This window comes from Astatotilapia calliptera, chromosome 16 (assembly GCF_900246225.1).
Source record: "Astatotilapia calliptera chromosome 16, fAstCal1.2, whole genome shotgun sequence".
NCBI lineage: Eukaryota > Metazoa > Chordata > Actinopteri > Cichliformes > Cichlidae > Astatotilapia > Astatotilapia calliptera.
In genome coordinates, this window is record NC_039317.1 from 17,463,382 (window position 1) to 17,480,446 (window position 17,065).

Below are 17,065 nucleotides of genomic sequence, written 5' to 3' on the forward strand. Positions count from 1 at the left end.
TGGAGGAGCAAGCTGCAATCAGGACCGTGCGCACGTCTGCCAGCACTCTGCTTCTCTGCCGGGTCTCTCCTTTACCCAACCCTGTCTCAAGCAGCTGACAACCTCTGTGTGGACAGTGTGTTGAGTGCTAAACAGGCCATTTCCCAGGGGAGGAGAAGGCTGGGAGGGAAGGTATTTTCTTAATTACTTCATAGCAATATAGATATCACTCCAGCAATATAAAATATAAAGTGCCAAGAGGAAAAAATTGGACACCCTGTCGGGTTATGACAGCAGAGAGCTCCAAGAGAAACTAATGTGGTTTCTACAGAGCTGATCAGGTGAAACCGCTGTAACACCTCGGAGACTTAAGATGACATACGAGCTTAGCTGCGCTGTCCAAGTCATGCCTCATTCTATGCCGTTTTAAAATCATCTGCTATTCATAATATGGTGACCTTATATCATTAATTCTGTTCTCAATTGTGTCCTGCGGGAGCAGAGGCTGTGGCGCAGCAGCAGCAAACCTCAGCATCCCAGGCTCATATACGAGCCCCACGCTGCACCAATGAGGTGTTGAGGCAATAACTGTGTGCTTCACCGGTGTCTAAAGGATATTCTGCCAGTAGACGCACATGTTAAAGCCCCCAAAATCCCTTCTACAAATCACTGAACATACACACATAAGCCTGGGGATCAAGCTCATTTTACTCACTGAACGATCTTGTGTGCATGGCCAGAATGCATTCCATTGACTTTTCTTGAGGATGAAACCCTCTCTGGTTCACCACAATCACAACTACACTGAGTGAAAATAGAATCATCGTTACCCCGAGATGCTCAGAGCAGCATGCCAAGCAGCATGAATTAACACAGCACATTGTGTACCGTGGATATTGCAACACAGATCAGAATGCTGGCTGTGGGTTTAGTGTTGTCTCACCCTCACAGTCTTTTTTCTTTCCTTTTTTTTTTTAAATGTAACTCTTCGGGGCAAAAGTTCTTAACTAGCAAAAAGCTGCACAGTTCTATCGGGAACTTGTTTTTGCTGTACAAGTGGCTGCATCATAAACGACACAAAGATAAGCATCTGTGTTGAGGCAGGGCTCCCTGCAGGTGTGCTGAAAACTGACAGTCTGTCAGCATTTCTCCACAGCCACACCTCCCAACCTGACATTTAAGGAGGGAAGATGAGGACCGACGACAGATGTCTTGCCAAAGCAAATAGGATGCCTGGATATAATTACAAAGGTGCGCTCATCAATCAAAGACCTGATTCCTATTTACACAGTTTGGTGCTCAATCTAAACCATGTTACTGATGATGCCAGACTAATCCTTTGGATGGGCCAAGACTTATTTTCTATAAACTCTTGTGTAATTTCTTAAGGGTGTGCCACCTCCACCCCATCCCAGGCTGGTACACACACACTCACCTTATTGAAACAGTTCTTCTGTTTTTCTACATTCGACTAACAAGCACCAGAGCCCCAGTTAAAAGCCCAGAAGGAGACACAATTGCTTTTAGGGTTGCTTCAGAAAGGGTGTCCAGTGTAAAAGTCTGCCAAATCAATCCTCTAGAGCTACTGGCTATGGTGACCTTTTGTGAATAAGAAAAATGAAAGTAGCTTCATTTTTAAATGCATTGATTTTTAAAAATGTTGTTTTGCTGACCTTTAGTCAATGGGCATTCTTAAACTAAATATTAAATATAGCAAACAAAAAATCCCAACTCAACTAACAAATGGAAATGTCTAGGGCTGGAAAATGACGCCAATGTTAAAAAAAAAATAAATAAATAAAAAAAAAGCAATCAGTTGCAGCTTCCAGGTTAGAAATGCAAACTTGGATGCAGGAATAAACATGTTCACCACCTGATACAAAAAAATTATGTGGTCTTACTTCCCCCTGTGTGAAAACTGTATTGGATCCTGAAAAGTATGCATTATTAGGTGCAAAGACACTTTTTGCTAAACTAAAACCGTGCAAACTGCACACTCATTTGCCAGTGAGTTGTGATTCAAACATTACCTTCATTTTGAAAAATAATATGACTAAAACTTACAAAATAAATTACATTTTCTATTCATTATGACCCCAAAATGAGTAACTACACCGATAAATTTAGCAGGAAAGCACGTACAGAAGTAAAGGCAGAAAGCCATATTTCTATAGACTTCTATAGGATTGAGAGTCTTTATGCAACCATTGCTATCGCCATCTGGTGGCCTTCTGATAGAATGCTTTATGGCTTTAATTTTCTATCCTGGAAGCAAAGTCCATGTGCAATGCTTCAAAACACTAGGTCACATTAGTGTGTGTGTGTGTGTGTGTGTGTGTGTGTGTGTGTGTGTGTGTGTGTGTGTGTGTGTGTCGGGGGGGGGGGGGGGGGGGGTCATCCAACACATTTTTTTCTATTTGTATGTTACTCACCCCTCATTAGCTGGTATCTGTGTCTTTGAGATGCACTTGTACAGTTTATGAATGCTAACTGATGCAGAAATAGCCGCTTATGACTCCAAGCACCAAAGCGGTGCCAAGCAAATATTAAAATCGGGGACATCATAAATGAGTGGGTGCCATCACAGTGGTTTGTGGTTTGTAGGGACAGTCTATCTATATCTAGAACTTGTGTAAAAGTTCCTAAATGAATAGCACCACGGCATGATCTTCCGGTGAGTATCAGTGGATCCTCTGGAGATTTGAAGTACTCAAACATTTACATTTCTTGCACCACCAGCAGCTCATGTTTAACTTCCGAAACATAAACTGGAAAAGCTACACCACTGAACTAGAGTGGAGAACATAATTGACCTGGGCGTAGTGTATGTGCTGGTTCTGGGTGCCAGCATCGGGGCTCCCTCGAGCAAATTTCTCAGGCTGGCATCGGAGCTACCATCTGTTTTAGCATCACAAAAATTGCATGTAATTATTCTATGGAAGGTTAACATATTTCAGGACAAATTTCACCCCCCAAAAAACACAAATGCTTTCCTTTTCTCAGAGATGTAAACAAGAGCATGGGGTTGTTTCTATGGACTTGAGCTGTTAGCCTTAACAAAAGCATTTGGGCGGCTGATTTCCCCTTTGTCCTCTTATCTTCCTGCCCAATGGTGACACATTCTGCATGGTTAAGTAGGAACATCCAGAGCGCTCTTTCACTCCCCATTTCACGCTGTAATAAAACGCAGCAGTTGTTACTCTGGGGGACCCTGAAAGGCATTCTGTGGGGCCGATGAGAGAGTCGGGCTGAATGGCAGCCAATGCCACAGCCCATCTTCACTTTTTCATGCCTGAGACGAGGCTGGGAGGGGGGCGACACAGGGACTGAGGAGGGAAGGGAGAGAGCGAGGGAGGGGGGTCTGCTGTGCATGGAACTGCCTTTCTTAGTCATCGTATGGTTATCTCCACCCATTGTAAAATGCTTATTGCCCCAAGTGAGTGACTGGAATAACATAAACTGTGAAAAGTGCATACGGAAAATGTCACACAAGTGTATTGTTTTAGTTAATGAAGCATGAACTGCTACCAGTCAAGGTAGCCCCAGGCTTAACAATACACAGTGTACACAAAACAGGAGCCATAATTCAAACTGATGCGGATGACATTTTCCCATATTGCTCGAACATATTTGTACAGTCACGTGGAGCTGTGTGAGACAGCTATGACTGATTCTGTCATTTTGTAAATGAAAATTCAGCAGACACAAATTTATGTGGGTACCTGTGCTTTCCCTCCAATCAACCTGCTATTACACGGGTCCCTGTAGATTTTTTTCCCACCGCTATCCCAAAAGCTTAGAGATGACATCTGGGAGATGAAGGTATTGATCCAGGCACTGATGGTGAGTGTCATAGCTTGAGTGCTGCCAACAAATATTTACAAGGTGCCTTTGCTGCTCCTTGGGATGAAGCCACAGCTTTTTTTTTTACCTGCTCTGGTTGACTCAGATATGGTGGAATCTTTGTTGTTGATCACACACACACACTGTAAATCTCACCTCCAATCTCATTGAGTTATGGCTATTTTTTGCTGCCCTGGTGCTTTTCACACTCCCAATGACTGTATTCAATTATTCCAGCAGCTCCCGGCTCATATCTATCGACCCATCCAGGAGTAAGTTGCTGGGTTTGCTCTCTCCTCTAGCGAAACAGGCACGTACTCCATCTCTTCACTCACTCTATTTCACTTTTATTCAGCTGTCACCCCCCCCCCCCCCAACTTGCTCAGATTCTCCTAAATTGTTATATCTCCTCTCAATTCTCTTTCTCAGCTTTTCATTCTCTCCCTCTCACTCTAAGGGCCAGGTAAGACCTGATAAATTCGAAAACTCATTTTTGGCCATCCATCTGAACTAAGCCACAATGTTCACATCAATGTTTTCCAAAAATCTCTCCAAAGTAGAAACATGAGAAAACATGACACTCGCACTGCAGTGTTGACAAAGAATTAGCTTTTTTTTTAAATTATGTAAGATATCTTATGCAAACATGGCCACTGAACTTTTACTTGCCTCCAGCTTTTGTCTGGGTTCATCTTTGTGTGTTTTCCTAGCAGTGTTTGTAACCAAGCACAGTGTAACTGACACTTTTTGTGCCAGCTCTAAGGCAACTGCACCGATACGGAAAAAAAAGTCATTAAACAAATGTCAATCAAGAGACAAAAAGAGCAGGCCTCAAGTGACATTATGCAGCTTGGATCACATTCTTACTTTTTATACAATCTTGGTATACGGCTGAAAATTCTTCTCTAGATCTATAAAAAAACTATTTTAATCAAGTTGGAGGAAGGGCGAAGCTGAGTGGCAGCCTCCAGCGCTAAAAAATACAGACAACACAAAAGTGCTGAAGCCTGCAGTTCTTCAAACGGCCACTTGAAGCTGGCTTCAAAAGTGAGTCAATCCTCACCGACTCCCATTTTAACATGATCAGCTTTAAAGGAGAAATAAAAAGCATTAGAGCCTGGTACAACAATAACAACAACAAAATAATCTCTGTTGCAGATTTCCCCCTACATAACTATGTGATTTTTTCATCCATTTAAATATATTTCTAAGTCTCACATTTAAGGAAGTGGCCACTCTGAGTGACAGCTCTATGTTGACACAGATAGTTACAGACGTTAGCTCTCTGCTAGGCTTCACCTGAGCTAAGGTCCCAGTCACACAGGCCTAGAGACTGGTCAGCAACCAACCTGAAACTAGCACTCACTAGGGAAACATGTATTCCCAGACTGGTTGGCAACTGGTTGCCAGAGGCTGCTGGCACTGACTAGGTGTAAAGAGGTGTGTGGTGCTGCACTGAGAAGCTCCTTGGAATTGCTTTGGTGAGGGAGAGATTGCAATGGCTACTCGCAGTTTGCATGAAAGACGACAACATGACTGCAAACTACTTGCTGAGCAGAAGTGAAACCTTAAAAAGTTCGACACAACCTGGAAACAGAATCGTGCCTTTTAAACATGCAATTTGCAGGAAAAGATCCTCCATTTACAGTTTGTGTCACCACATCAGGAGATATACACAGCATATTGGCCAGTATTTGCAGACAAGTTAGCATTTTCCATGCAAACTACAGGTGTTGGTTGCAATCTGCTAGTGACAAAACCGATAAATAGGAGGTTTTTGGTGCAGCTAGATCTTGGCAACTGATTTCATCTAGTGTCAGCCAGAAGCCTCCAGCACTCGCCAACCAGTCGGGGAATGCACATTTAACTTTAGCAACTGAAGTTTGTTACTGAACGTAAGTTACTGAACTAGACTGTGTTTGTGGTGTCATAATATTTCTGCATAGTTAACTGTATTTGGTGTTCTAGTCCAAACCTTCTAAACCAAAAAGATTTTTAGTTTGCTCAAAATTACAAAATAGTGCTTCAAAATGTTCACATGTGGCCTGCTGAAGCTAACAAACCTCAAAACCTCTTTCCAAGAAGAAAAATCTTAACATATAAATATTTTCAAATGTCTCTACATGACAGCAAGCATGACTTGGCATACTCTGTCTGAGCATCACTATTTCTCACAGTAAAGACCATTACTCTTAAGGGTTTTCCTGTTTTCTCTAACATTGACCCTCCGTTAAACTGCTTTAAAAATGAGCTTCAGTCTAATCCAAAATCTATAAAAATAAAAATTAAAAAAATAACAGTAAGCGAGACAGAGAGAGAGCAACAGCGAGATTCACATTACACGTTAACCAGGTTAAAACATATTTCATCAAGCGCACGAGCTGTGATCTGATGGACTGTAAAATAATACACTAGTAAAGCCTTCCAATATATCTCTGACGTGCCATTATGTTTCAAAGCGACTGTAAAAATACAGCGAGTAAATCAGGAAGAAGATATCCTCGTCCTGAGCTGTTATGAAGTCTAGACACGCCATTTCCTCAACCTAATGTGACCTTATAGTCCATGAGATATCGCGTATTTAATTTCTGCACCGCCGTAAATTAGCACAGGTGTGTGCTGCGCAGACAGTGGGTGGATCGTGTAGATCAAAAAGATTCAGTGTGCTGACTTGAGATGTGAGATTGCAACTCTATACAGCCTCACAATTTTCTTTTTCCCCCATAAGCAGGAGCTTGCTTACGTAAATGCCACTAATTCTATTTAGGGCTGTAAGATTTATGTTGGTTTTATTGTTTCGGAGGCAACAGAAAAGCTATTTGCTGGGATGGAAGTGCATTTTTTTATTCATATGAAGTTTTGGCCTGTTATTTTTGGGGAAAGAAAGAAAGAAAGAAAACTATGCTGTAGCAGTTACTGTGAGGTGTTTTGTTCCACGATTACATAAACCTCTGCAAACTAACAGGAAACCCACAGGGCTAGCAGTGTCCTTGGAGAATTACTATAGTCAGGAAAGACAAAAATGATGGCATGTTTAGTGCTTCTGCACTTCATTTGTTCCAAACCAGGTAATCTATGATTCCAACAAACTGGTAGCTGTCTGCCCTCCTCCATCTATCTTCAGGCGCATCCATACCACATGGAAATGTGGTATTTTCCACTATCACAACAAACCATCAGTCATAAGTATACGATGTGACAACTCTATTAAGTGATTGAGACTAGGATTTGCAAAGGCTTCTTCAAATTTCTCTTAAACAAATAATGACATATTTTCCAACTGTCCGTGTGTTTTTCAGCCTTGTGCGGGACATATTCTGCGAGCATTTAAAGTGTCATAATTCCCTCTTCAATACAACCAACTAAAACAATGTTGTTTTCCAGGTCCAGTGGGGTGAAACTGAATTTATGCGATTTGAGACTTTCTATTTTGTTTGTCAAACCAGGCTCAGAGACGTTGAGTGAGCTAGCAGGTGGTGTCACAGACATTCTTTGAGGATCACTTTAATTATTAATTTAAATGCAGTTGAGGGCGCAGACAACAAAGAGCTGAATAGCAATAGCTTGGCAGAAAGTGAGAAGGAAAAGAGGAGGAGTTGGGAAGGGGGGGCAATGCATGAATTATACATTTACCCCACAATCAGAGGTGCCTGCCTTATTTATGAGCAAAAAAAGCCCGCACAGCTTTGCCAGAATTGTGCTTTGTCTACTGTGGAATGCAATAGGAGTTCACTTAATACTTAATGACTCTGAAGTTTCACCCAGACACACAAACACACCAATGCCCCACTGCCCCTTAAAGGGCTCCTTTTCTTACGGGTCCACGGGCGTCTCACGTTATGTTCTGCAGTGACAGGAGTCAAAATTACAGTGGCTGTAACCAGACCTTCAGTTATCACCTACTTCTGAGCTCAGTTTACATTTCATGACAATTAGACTCAACAGGATGTATCCATCATGTGGGGTCAGATTGGTGATAAAGAGGCCGCCATGAGCTTTTGCTGTGACATGGCATGGGAAAGCCAAACCCTCTCCACGGTTTTCTGAAAAGCATGTCAGATCTGCCCAATGCATGATATACTGTACTTACACCCAAACAATCATGCATAATGTGTTGATGACAGACGTATAGAAGCAGAGTTGAAAGCGGGATCGCACGATAAAAACACTTCCTCATCGGCAAAGCCATTTATTCAGACTGTTCACACGGTTGATTTATGGCGGCAACAGTGAACTCCTGCTTACCATGCATGGGATGAAAAATGAATTTCTGCCATTGTAGACCGAGGACATGGTAAACAAGTCAAAAGGCATTAGCTCTGCTGGGTTGTTTCATAAAATGACCACTCAAGCAGTCTTAATCCCTTCCTGCTTCATCTCAAATCAAATGAGACCAGACCTGGAGATTCTGTGCCAATGTAGGCCAACAACATGTAAAACACAACATGCCATAGAGGGGAGGAAAGCCGTCTTAATCCCATGCTCCAGTCACATTCCACCACTATCTCCAGTTGTTTATTTGAGTTTCAGACACACTTTAAATTCACTAATCCTACTTGCCCTCTCTAGTGTTCACTAAACAGCCCCTCAGCATTATCGGCATCTTTGAATTGCAACACATCCAGATTGAGAAATAACATGCAGACAAAAAAAAAAAAAAAAAAAAAAAAAAGTAGTGATATAATGCATTCTCTTTGCTTGATGTGATGACTGAATTTTCTTTTACATGCAATTCAAAAAGCAGTGCAAAGACTTCACAAACAGAGGGCAAACCTGGGCATGTTGAGTACGTAAGATAAAGTATACAGCTGTGGAGAGCAAACAAAAGACAAAAAAAAAAAAAATTGACTTTCTCTTCATCTCTGATGCAAGTTCAGACTGGAAAAGCTGAAGTATAATCTACTTTGCTGAAGTAGTCATCTCCAAGTCAGAAGGTTAAGAGATACATCGGTCATCGAGGCCCTGCTTTTCAATCGTTCTGAAACCATCACACACAGCACTCAGTGTGGGGTTTATCTGCGGGATGTAGCAGCTTTGAGTGCAGCTGGAATAAATTGATAAGCCCCCATCTACTAAGTACATCAGCTTAAAGATTCTTAAATTCTAATCTTTCTTTCACCAAGGCGACTGTTGGCACGATCGGTCTGGAAACGAAAATACAAACAACAACCACCGAATTAATTCTTGCTACAGCACCTCTTAACACGTGATCTTAGGAAAGGAAATGATGGCAAAGTTAATGTGATAAGTACGCTGTAATCTGTGATGTTCAGCCAATACGTCCTCAGATTGAAAATACACACTTGGATGATGGCAGATTGTCTCAGTGTGACTGGTCATTATTGCTAAAAGAGGATTTCACTGCAGCTTTGATTACATTAATCCTTCAAGAGAATTAAATCCTTTCTGACAGGGAGAACATGGGAAATCAGGCTATCTGTGAAACTTTGATTATCTTTAGGAAAAATAAATAAAAAGGCCCCTTATGCTCTGCGGGATCAATAAAAATAGACAGGTATAAGATAGCGAGCATATTTTTTTCCTGAAGTATTTCCTGGCGCACTCATCACTCAGATGCTGAGCAGACAGGATTGCAAAGACGAGCTCTGGATTGAGCTTTCACTGCTGAAAAAGTCTCAACTGCAAGCCTCGCAGCCTCTTTGCCTCCTCTCCTGTGGCCACGTCTTTGGTGTTTCTTTTTTTTTCTGTGGGGGTTTTCATTCCCTGCCACCCACCATGTGAATAATGAGCTCCACAGATAGCAGCCAATGAAGCGACCCCCCCGTTAACCAATGAAACTTAACAACCATGTCCAGATCAGGTCCTTCCTGCTGGGACTGACCAGCCTTGCTTCACACTCCTCTACCACCCACACACAGACACTCACACTGCCTCAAACTACATAAAATACAAGGGGGGAAAAAAAGGCAAAATACATGGCTGTCTTTTTACATGATCTCTCAAAATTGAACACTCGGGTCACATATATGACTACGTGAAATGGGAAAGTGAATTAAGTCAGACTGGCTAGGGCTGTTTCGGGAAAAAAAATTACACTCTGCTTACACGTACGCTGGCGGGCAATCCAGACACAGTCTACTTGACAGATTGATTTCTAGCCTGGCTTGCTTTGAGGTGTCGGTGCTGGTAATGTGACTAACACGGGGAAGTGCGATGAATGTCTGGCCTCAACATGACCAAAAGGTGCTTTGAAGTCTGTTTAAGCACCTAACAATCCCAGCCATGCCCAGCTGTAAAACTGCTAACCCTTACCCATTGTATTACATCATTTCAGTGCACCTCAAAATGTCCTAACCACCAAGAAAAGCTTCAAGTGAAAGTGACACTTTTCTGATGAATATGCATTTAGTGCTTCAATTAAGATGAACTGGAACCAGGAAACAATAATAAGGTGAGACTTTGGGATCTATTTTATAGGTTCATTTCACTCTGGAAAAAAAAAAAAAAGAACAAGTGATGAGGAAGTGTGATCGTTTTATTTTGGCGTGAGAAAATGTGTGGGTTGGTAGAAGGGGGGTTGTGGTTGATAGTGTCTTTGAAAGACACTTTTGAATGTGACATAGTAGCATTCCAGCGATTGTTATTCAGGAAAACCGCTCCAAAGCTTCCAACATGTGAAGACGAAGGCGCGTGTAATCCAAAAGAGTAAACACTTCTTATTCTTGCTCTGGAATTTGAAGCTTAGGGTGTGAGTGATAGGAAAGATCACTCAAAGGAGCCACCTGGTACACGCAAGGCATCTATGAAAGACATGCACGACTCATTGGCGTCGAATGGCAGCCAGACAATGCTGCTCTCTAAAGATTTTTCTCCCTGCAAATGCTTGATAAGTAAATATGGGGCTATGATTGGCTCACAGAAAAATGCAGGACTGAGTCAACATCTCCCCGATAAAGGATGGAATTTTTAAAGATGGAATTTAAATATCATCCTAAATGGAGGGAAAAGGGAAAAATAGCCCACTTTCCTCCTGAGGAGTTATTCTGATTGGCGCCTTTCAGTGAATTACTGCAGGCCAACCTATCTAGGCATATAGAGTATGCCCTTTCTTCTCATCCTTCCCTGATAGAAGTTTGAGTAATGAAGCGCACAGCTTTCTTGCAGACATTTAGTTGCCTTAAGTCTATCCTAGCATTTGATGTGGAGCCTGGATCACACCCACAGGGAAGCACACCCTGCAAATATCAGCTACGCTCTGAACATGGAAAGCTTCTTGGCTTCTTCTGCATGCTCTCCCATGCTGTGGGCACACAAAATATATTTTCTTTGCCCCACCAGAAGAAGAAAAAAAAAGAGAGAACACCCTGGAGTGTTTTTTTTTCTTTTTTTTAAACTTTTAGGGAATACAGCCAAACTTCTCAAGAGGTGAGCTCTAACAGTAGGGAAACAAAATGACAATAGCTCCTACAACTGCTTGCCGTCTACTTCCCTGGCATTCCCCTGCTGAATAGACTTTGTCTGCTGGCCCACTGTTGTGGCATGATAATGACTCCCCAGCTCTTCAAATGCCACCTCGCTCGGCTCTGAAGAGAGGGCAAGCAGGTTAATTACCATTACAATGGGGGAAACTGAGAGCAGGGCCAACTCTGGACACTGCATACGAGATGACCGGGATGACTTTCTCATCACAAATGGAAACAGGAGGCTTTGATTTCCTAAAACGCAGACAGATGGACAGGGTCACAGCATCTTTGTCTAAACTATTAGGCAGCCCTTCCTTGCATTTCCTTCACAGGCAGGGAGCTCTCAGTGGCTCTTTAACCGTTCTCCAGGGTGGACAGGCCTTCTGCCCTAACGCACTCCCCCCGAAGCTGTTGCTTTTGTCTTCTCTGTTTGACTGTGAGCTGTTCATGAAGTGAAGAGGCTAATCAGCGGCTGTAGAGCTATTCACGGGGAACCACTGTACAGCATGGGCCCATTTGGTGCAATTGTCAGAGTGGCCACAATAGCTCTCTGTTTTGACACGCTAAACACAGGCCCTGAGAGCACACTCGAGCCATTGATGTGGATGTGAAGTGTGGTGATGTTTGCTACCAAAATATTGACTTCTTGGTGCAAATTAAACTTAAGCACCATGCCCTGGCCCGCACCCTGAACGGCTGAATTGAAGCCTAGAATTAAATTAATTCGATTTGGAGAGCCCTTGAAACTGAAAGTAGCAGAGCATCACAGCTGTAGAACAGCAACACAAACATATCATTATTTTTAAGGGCTTACATCAAATCCAGCCTCGTGTATTTACAGTCTACAAGTAGGATAAAGAAGTGCTAACTGGCATGTTTGTTACAGCGGGGAGACCAAGAAGTTCATTACAGAGTTTTTTGGGATATTTGCAGAGTTTCAGCAATGTTGGCTGGTTGATTATGAAAACAGTATGCTGTCTTAGACTTGCAGCCAGCAAAAGCTTTTTTATTTCTTTTCTTTTCTTTTTTTTTTTTCAAACATAAAACTCTGAATTACTGAGGGATGGCTGGTGCCAAGAGCTGTTGTTGGCTATCGCAGTGGAAAGGAGAGGAACAAGTTTCACAGCATTATGGTGAAAACAAAGAAGATTCGCCTGCTGGACTGAAGCAAAATGTCACCAAAGTTTTAAAATAAAATAAATGACATATTTTCTTAATCACACATTACATTTTAGAACGAACTTGGATCACACACAAGCTTCAGACTGTACTCACTAATATAACTAATGTAATTTGACTACTTTATTCAAAGAGGATGTGCGACTTTTTGCAGGAAAGGACAGTCAGAGCAGCATTAACCTGGCGTGTTTTCGATGGCAGGAGAAACCTGAGCTCTCGGGAGACCATGCAAACTCCAAACAGAAAGGCCGTGCCCGTGTTGGAACTGGGGGAGCACTATACAATGACATTTCACCCCCAAATTAGTACAGATTTAGTGGTGTTAACAGTGAAGAAGAATGTGCTTTAAGTGCGTGATAAATAGGACAAGTGAAACAACCCGTACAGAACACATGACAAAGCACTGTTGCAATAGCTCGGCTTTATCCAAGACAAATTCAAATTGCTCGAGAAACGATTTGAAATTCAAAAAAGGGAATTTCACTTTGCAAGGCTGTTGATACTAGACACTGATTGGGATTAATAAGTACTCCACATGAAGCCACATTAAGTAAGCACAAATAACCGCCGCCGCTCTGTATTATAATGAGTTTTCAATTAATCACAGTCATTGTAATAATGCGTTTTACACAAATTCTCAGCATGCATTCCTCTTTAACTGCAGACTGATAAAGGCATGCGAGGAAAAGTTATCGAATTTGTCCTCACCAAGCTACCTTGACATATAAGGCGGACATATAAGTGAAGAAAAAGAGAAAAAAAAGAAACATCTGATGCTTCATGAAAGGAAAACCTGTCGTCTTGCAAATATGCGTGTTGTGTATGCCCTATTTTGATTCAAAGAGGTCTAACATTGCTGGATCTTGGTTTCAATGCCTGCGCGCGGGAAATGAGAGCATTTGACAGATACCAAAAGCATTTCCAAGCATTTCTACTTGGACCTCCGCTAGCACATCCTCCTTAGTTCAGCCCCATCATGTTCTCTGTCCACAGTCTATACAGCGCATCTCTGAGGACCTTGTCAACATCTCCAGGAGAGTCTGATAGAATATGTCAGCACCATCTTTTCAGAGGAGCTGTCAACACAGGCTTTGTATCAACCTTCTTTGGGACAGGGCACAGAACTCAAACAAGCCCTGCGGGAGACATACTTTAATGCATCCGAGTGAAACTCCAAATGACAGCAGAAAGAAAAAAACAATCACGCTCTGCTTTCATAAATTGACACACCTTTAATCTCTTCAGATCTTCTTTAATTGTATTCCAATTACAAGAGCAAATGGGTATCTATGAAAGCAGGAGCAATCAACTATGGTTTTTATCTCATGACAGTCTATGTCAACAGCTTGTGAATCCCGCAGGCATGACAAAACTAGTCCTGTCGTGACTCGCACACTTTATGTTGTATTATTCTTTGATAACGAGGCATGTATGTAGCATGCGTCTCACTCATGGAAGAAATGAAACGGTGTTACCTTGGAGCACTGCTTGTGATTCTGGCACCACACCAAGGATCCATTATTCTGTTGAAAAGAAGGAAAAACATCATCAGTCATCAGACATACTGCTGAAAGAACATTTATAATAACCAATTCATCAAGTCAATGTGCAACTTTGACCCTTTCTTCTCCCTCTCACAATATACGTCCGCGGTGGCCAAGGCCTTTTTGATTAACAATAATGTTAACAGCACAGAAATCTGAAAGGCTGACTGCGAGTCAGCTTTGTGTGCTGAGTGCATGCAGCCCAAGCAGGAAAGCAGGGTCACCACACTAAGGTGAGGGCAAACCTCTGGTCAGTTTCAGCAGAGCATGGTGACCCCAGCTTTTCTGTGAATTTGTTTGATCTCTCAACAGACATCTCAGAGGTCACGGAAGGAGGAACTAATGTCAGCACTCCTGCACAGACCGCAGATATAGCCAATTTGCTCTAATTGCGGTCGAAGTGCCACCTTCGGCACTCCGACAAGGTAAACATTTGGTCCTAATAGAGCCGTGTTTTTGTAAAGCTTCGATGTGTGAATGCAGAGGACTATCAAGTGGAGGACTAGTGGAGGTAAATGACTTTTTCAAGCCATTTCCCTTATTCCACAAGGACTGGGAATTATGCTGTTTTTCTCTGCGAACATTATTTTGGTTGGATACCAAGAGGAAGGCTCGAGCTTTAGCATAAATGACCTGGTGATTATGGCGAAAGACAGATCAGCAACAGCTGATTTTCTGCACACTTGCAAAGCAACATTGACATGTCCTCGCCTTATAAACTGACATGACAATGTTTCATACATTTCCACATTCAGCAGATGCAAATGACGTATTCATCTGGATTTACGTTTTTGGTTGGTTCGTAACCGTAACTCCCTTACAGCTCAACTCGAAGAAGCTGTAAAGTTGTGTAGCACACACGGGAACTGCAACATCAGTTGGCTTAATCACCTGTGACATTATAAATAATCATCTGACCATTGATTATTTCCTAGACTTAAGATCAATGACAGATTATCGTGAGAGTATTCTCAGTGGAGACTCTGTTTATAGAGTTACATTTCTGGAATGTGTAGTCACTGACTTAAATCTGGCCTTGAGTTTTGGATGTTCCCTTTGCATCCCTGTGGAAGAAATGAAGCGGTTAGATAAAGCCAAACTTTAGGGGTCTGCAGGCAAAAGGTCTGCTTAAGTTCAATGTCAAGTTCAAAGCATTTTCTCACAATGTAATCCAGAAGAAATTTCCCATGAGACATTGAGAACTTATCATTAAAGGCTTTAATTTGACATCCAGTACCAGTAGGTGCTTTGCTTTTTGTGTCAAGGATAATGGTTGAAAAGGCTTCAAAGGAGGCCATGATTGGACAGTCATGTCTTCAGAGAATCTCTTGAAAAAAACTATTCAGATAAGGATGAAAAAGTACTAAGGACACTTGGAATAGTTTAATTTTGTTACCATGTGAAGTAAAAAAAATGGGAGTTAATTGGCTCAAATTTAGTGTGCACCAGCAGGTTTTCTGAAGACTTTGACGTGGTTTTTAAACATCAATCCCAGCAAACAAACCCCGTCAGTGTCACCACATCAATAAAACTTTGACATTTACACTGGCAGGCAATGCCTCCAGATAATTTATACAGTTTGTCACAACTCAAGGCCATGTCCTAAATCATCAATCCTGTTTTTGACACCTTTCTTTACCCATCCATCAATGGAGACAGAGCCAGATCCACATAGGAGCTAATTTTGCTTTGTGACAGCATCCCCGTAGCAGAGAGGCTCAGCAGGATGTTGCCCCAGCTGTCCAGGCCTGACCCCACCATTTCAGGGACCAACGGGGGAATAATTATAGGTCAGGACTTCATCCCTCTGACTCACCATGACATTCCTCTGCAGTCTGAACATTATGCAGTCCTGAGGACTGTCAAGGACTCAAGTGAATGAATTCTTTTCAGATATTCTCCTGTGTGAGAAGACCAGACAGTGGCGCACAAACGCACGAAGGTGAACCATGCTTTGTTGATGACAGCGGAGTGACTAGATGAGGCATGTAAACAGGGTATTTATCACAAAGATACACTATGGGCATTGTCAGTTGAGGATTAAAGCAGGTGGGCAAGGGCGTGTTGCATTGTCTAGACAAACTGAGACGAACATGTACAAAGGCCTTTTGATCTTTGATAAGTCCAATCCAGCTTTTGAAACTGGAAATCTTTGTCTCCTATGGGCGTCTGATTTGGATTAAAAGCATTGCGGTTCCCACTAATCACATTTTCAAATTGCATTTAATCCAGCTGGTCTACAGGTCCCCGTACTTTTCAAGCCATCTCAACTGGAGACTGGACTTCAAAGGACAGACCACGATCTCTCTCTGTGTCCTTTGACATCTCAGGAGTCGTCAAGCATCACCAAAATAACTTCTCCTTAAGGGAACATACGCAGCAGCAAAATATAGGAGCCTGAGATTTAGGCTTCGACTCGAGTGGGTGTGAGGGCTGTGGTCATTCTGCCCATTAATTATTCACATTATATGAATAATTTGTCAGACACTCTGAAAGTGAGCTAATGCGTTCAGTGTGTGTTCAGTGTTAACATTAAAGGGTGTTTCAGAAAGGTAAAGCAACACTAGTGTAAAGTTGTCTCCACTTAGGAATGAGGCTTATTTGTCAAATGAGGTAGCTCAGGGTGTAGCAGCACTCTGGGCTGAGATTTACAGACATGACTGTCATGGTTTAAAAGCATTTATGGAGAGAGGTGAGGCCAAGCTACATAGACCCCTTATTCATCCGCTGTCTTCACTAATGAAAAACTCCACACATGAGACGAGCACTGGCTGAGGTTTGATTCCACCGCAGGTTATTTAATATCAAAGGCGAAAACAAGGGGACATGGAAAAACCACTCGCCAATGTTTTTTCTTGCCTTCACTTAAAACACAAACCTCTCAGGCAAGATGCTTAGACTTTACTATGCAGCACACAAGCGATGAATGACTGAATTTAAGATGTTAGATTTTTATTGCTCCGAATGTAATAACAAGACCTCATGGACACACCTTGTTTTTGGCTTCACAGGTCCCCACATAAATAATCCACTACAAGGCTGATGCTTTCAGAATACATTATTGCACGGGGCTCCCAGCTCGCTCTTAATATTTTA

The 17,065-nt window shown here is 42.2% G+C and overlaps 1 protein-coding gene across 1 annotated transcript in view; it reads right to left on the reverse strand.

Moving 5' to 3' along the window:
* The window catches only part of anos1 (anosmin 1), a 40,777-nt gene that overhangs the window by 20,949 nt on the left and 2,763 nt on the right, over positions 1-17,065 (reverse strand). Inside the window, exon 2 of the mRNA XM_026144714.1 lies at positions 13,901-13,948. Coding sequence (XP_026000499.1) covers positions 13,901-13,948 — 48 coding nt within the window. The remainder of the gene's footprint in view (positions 1-13,900; positions 13,949-17,065) is intronic.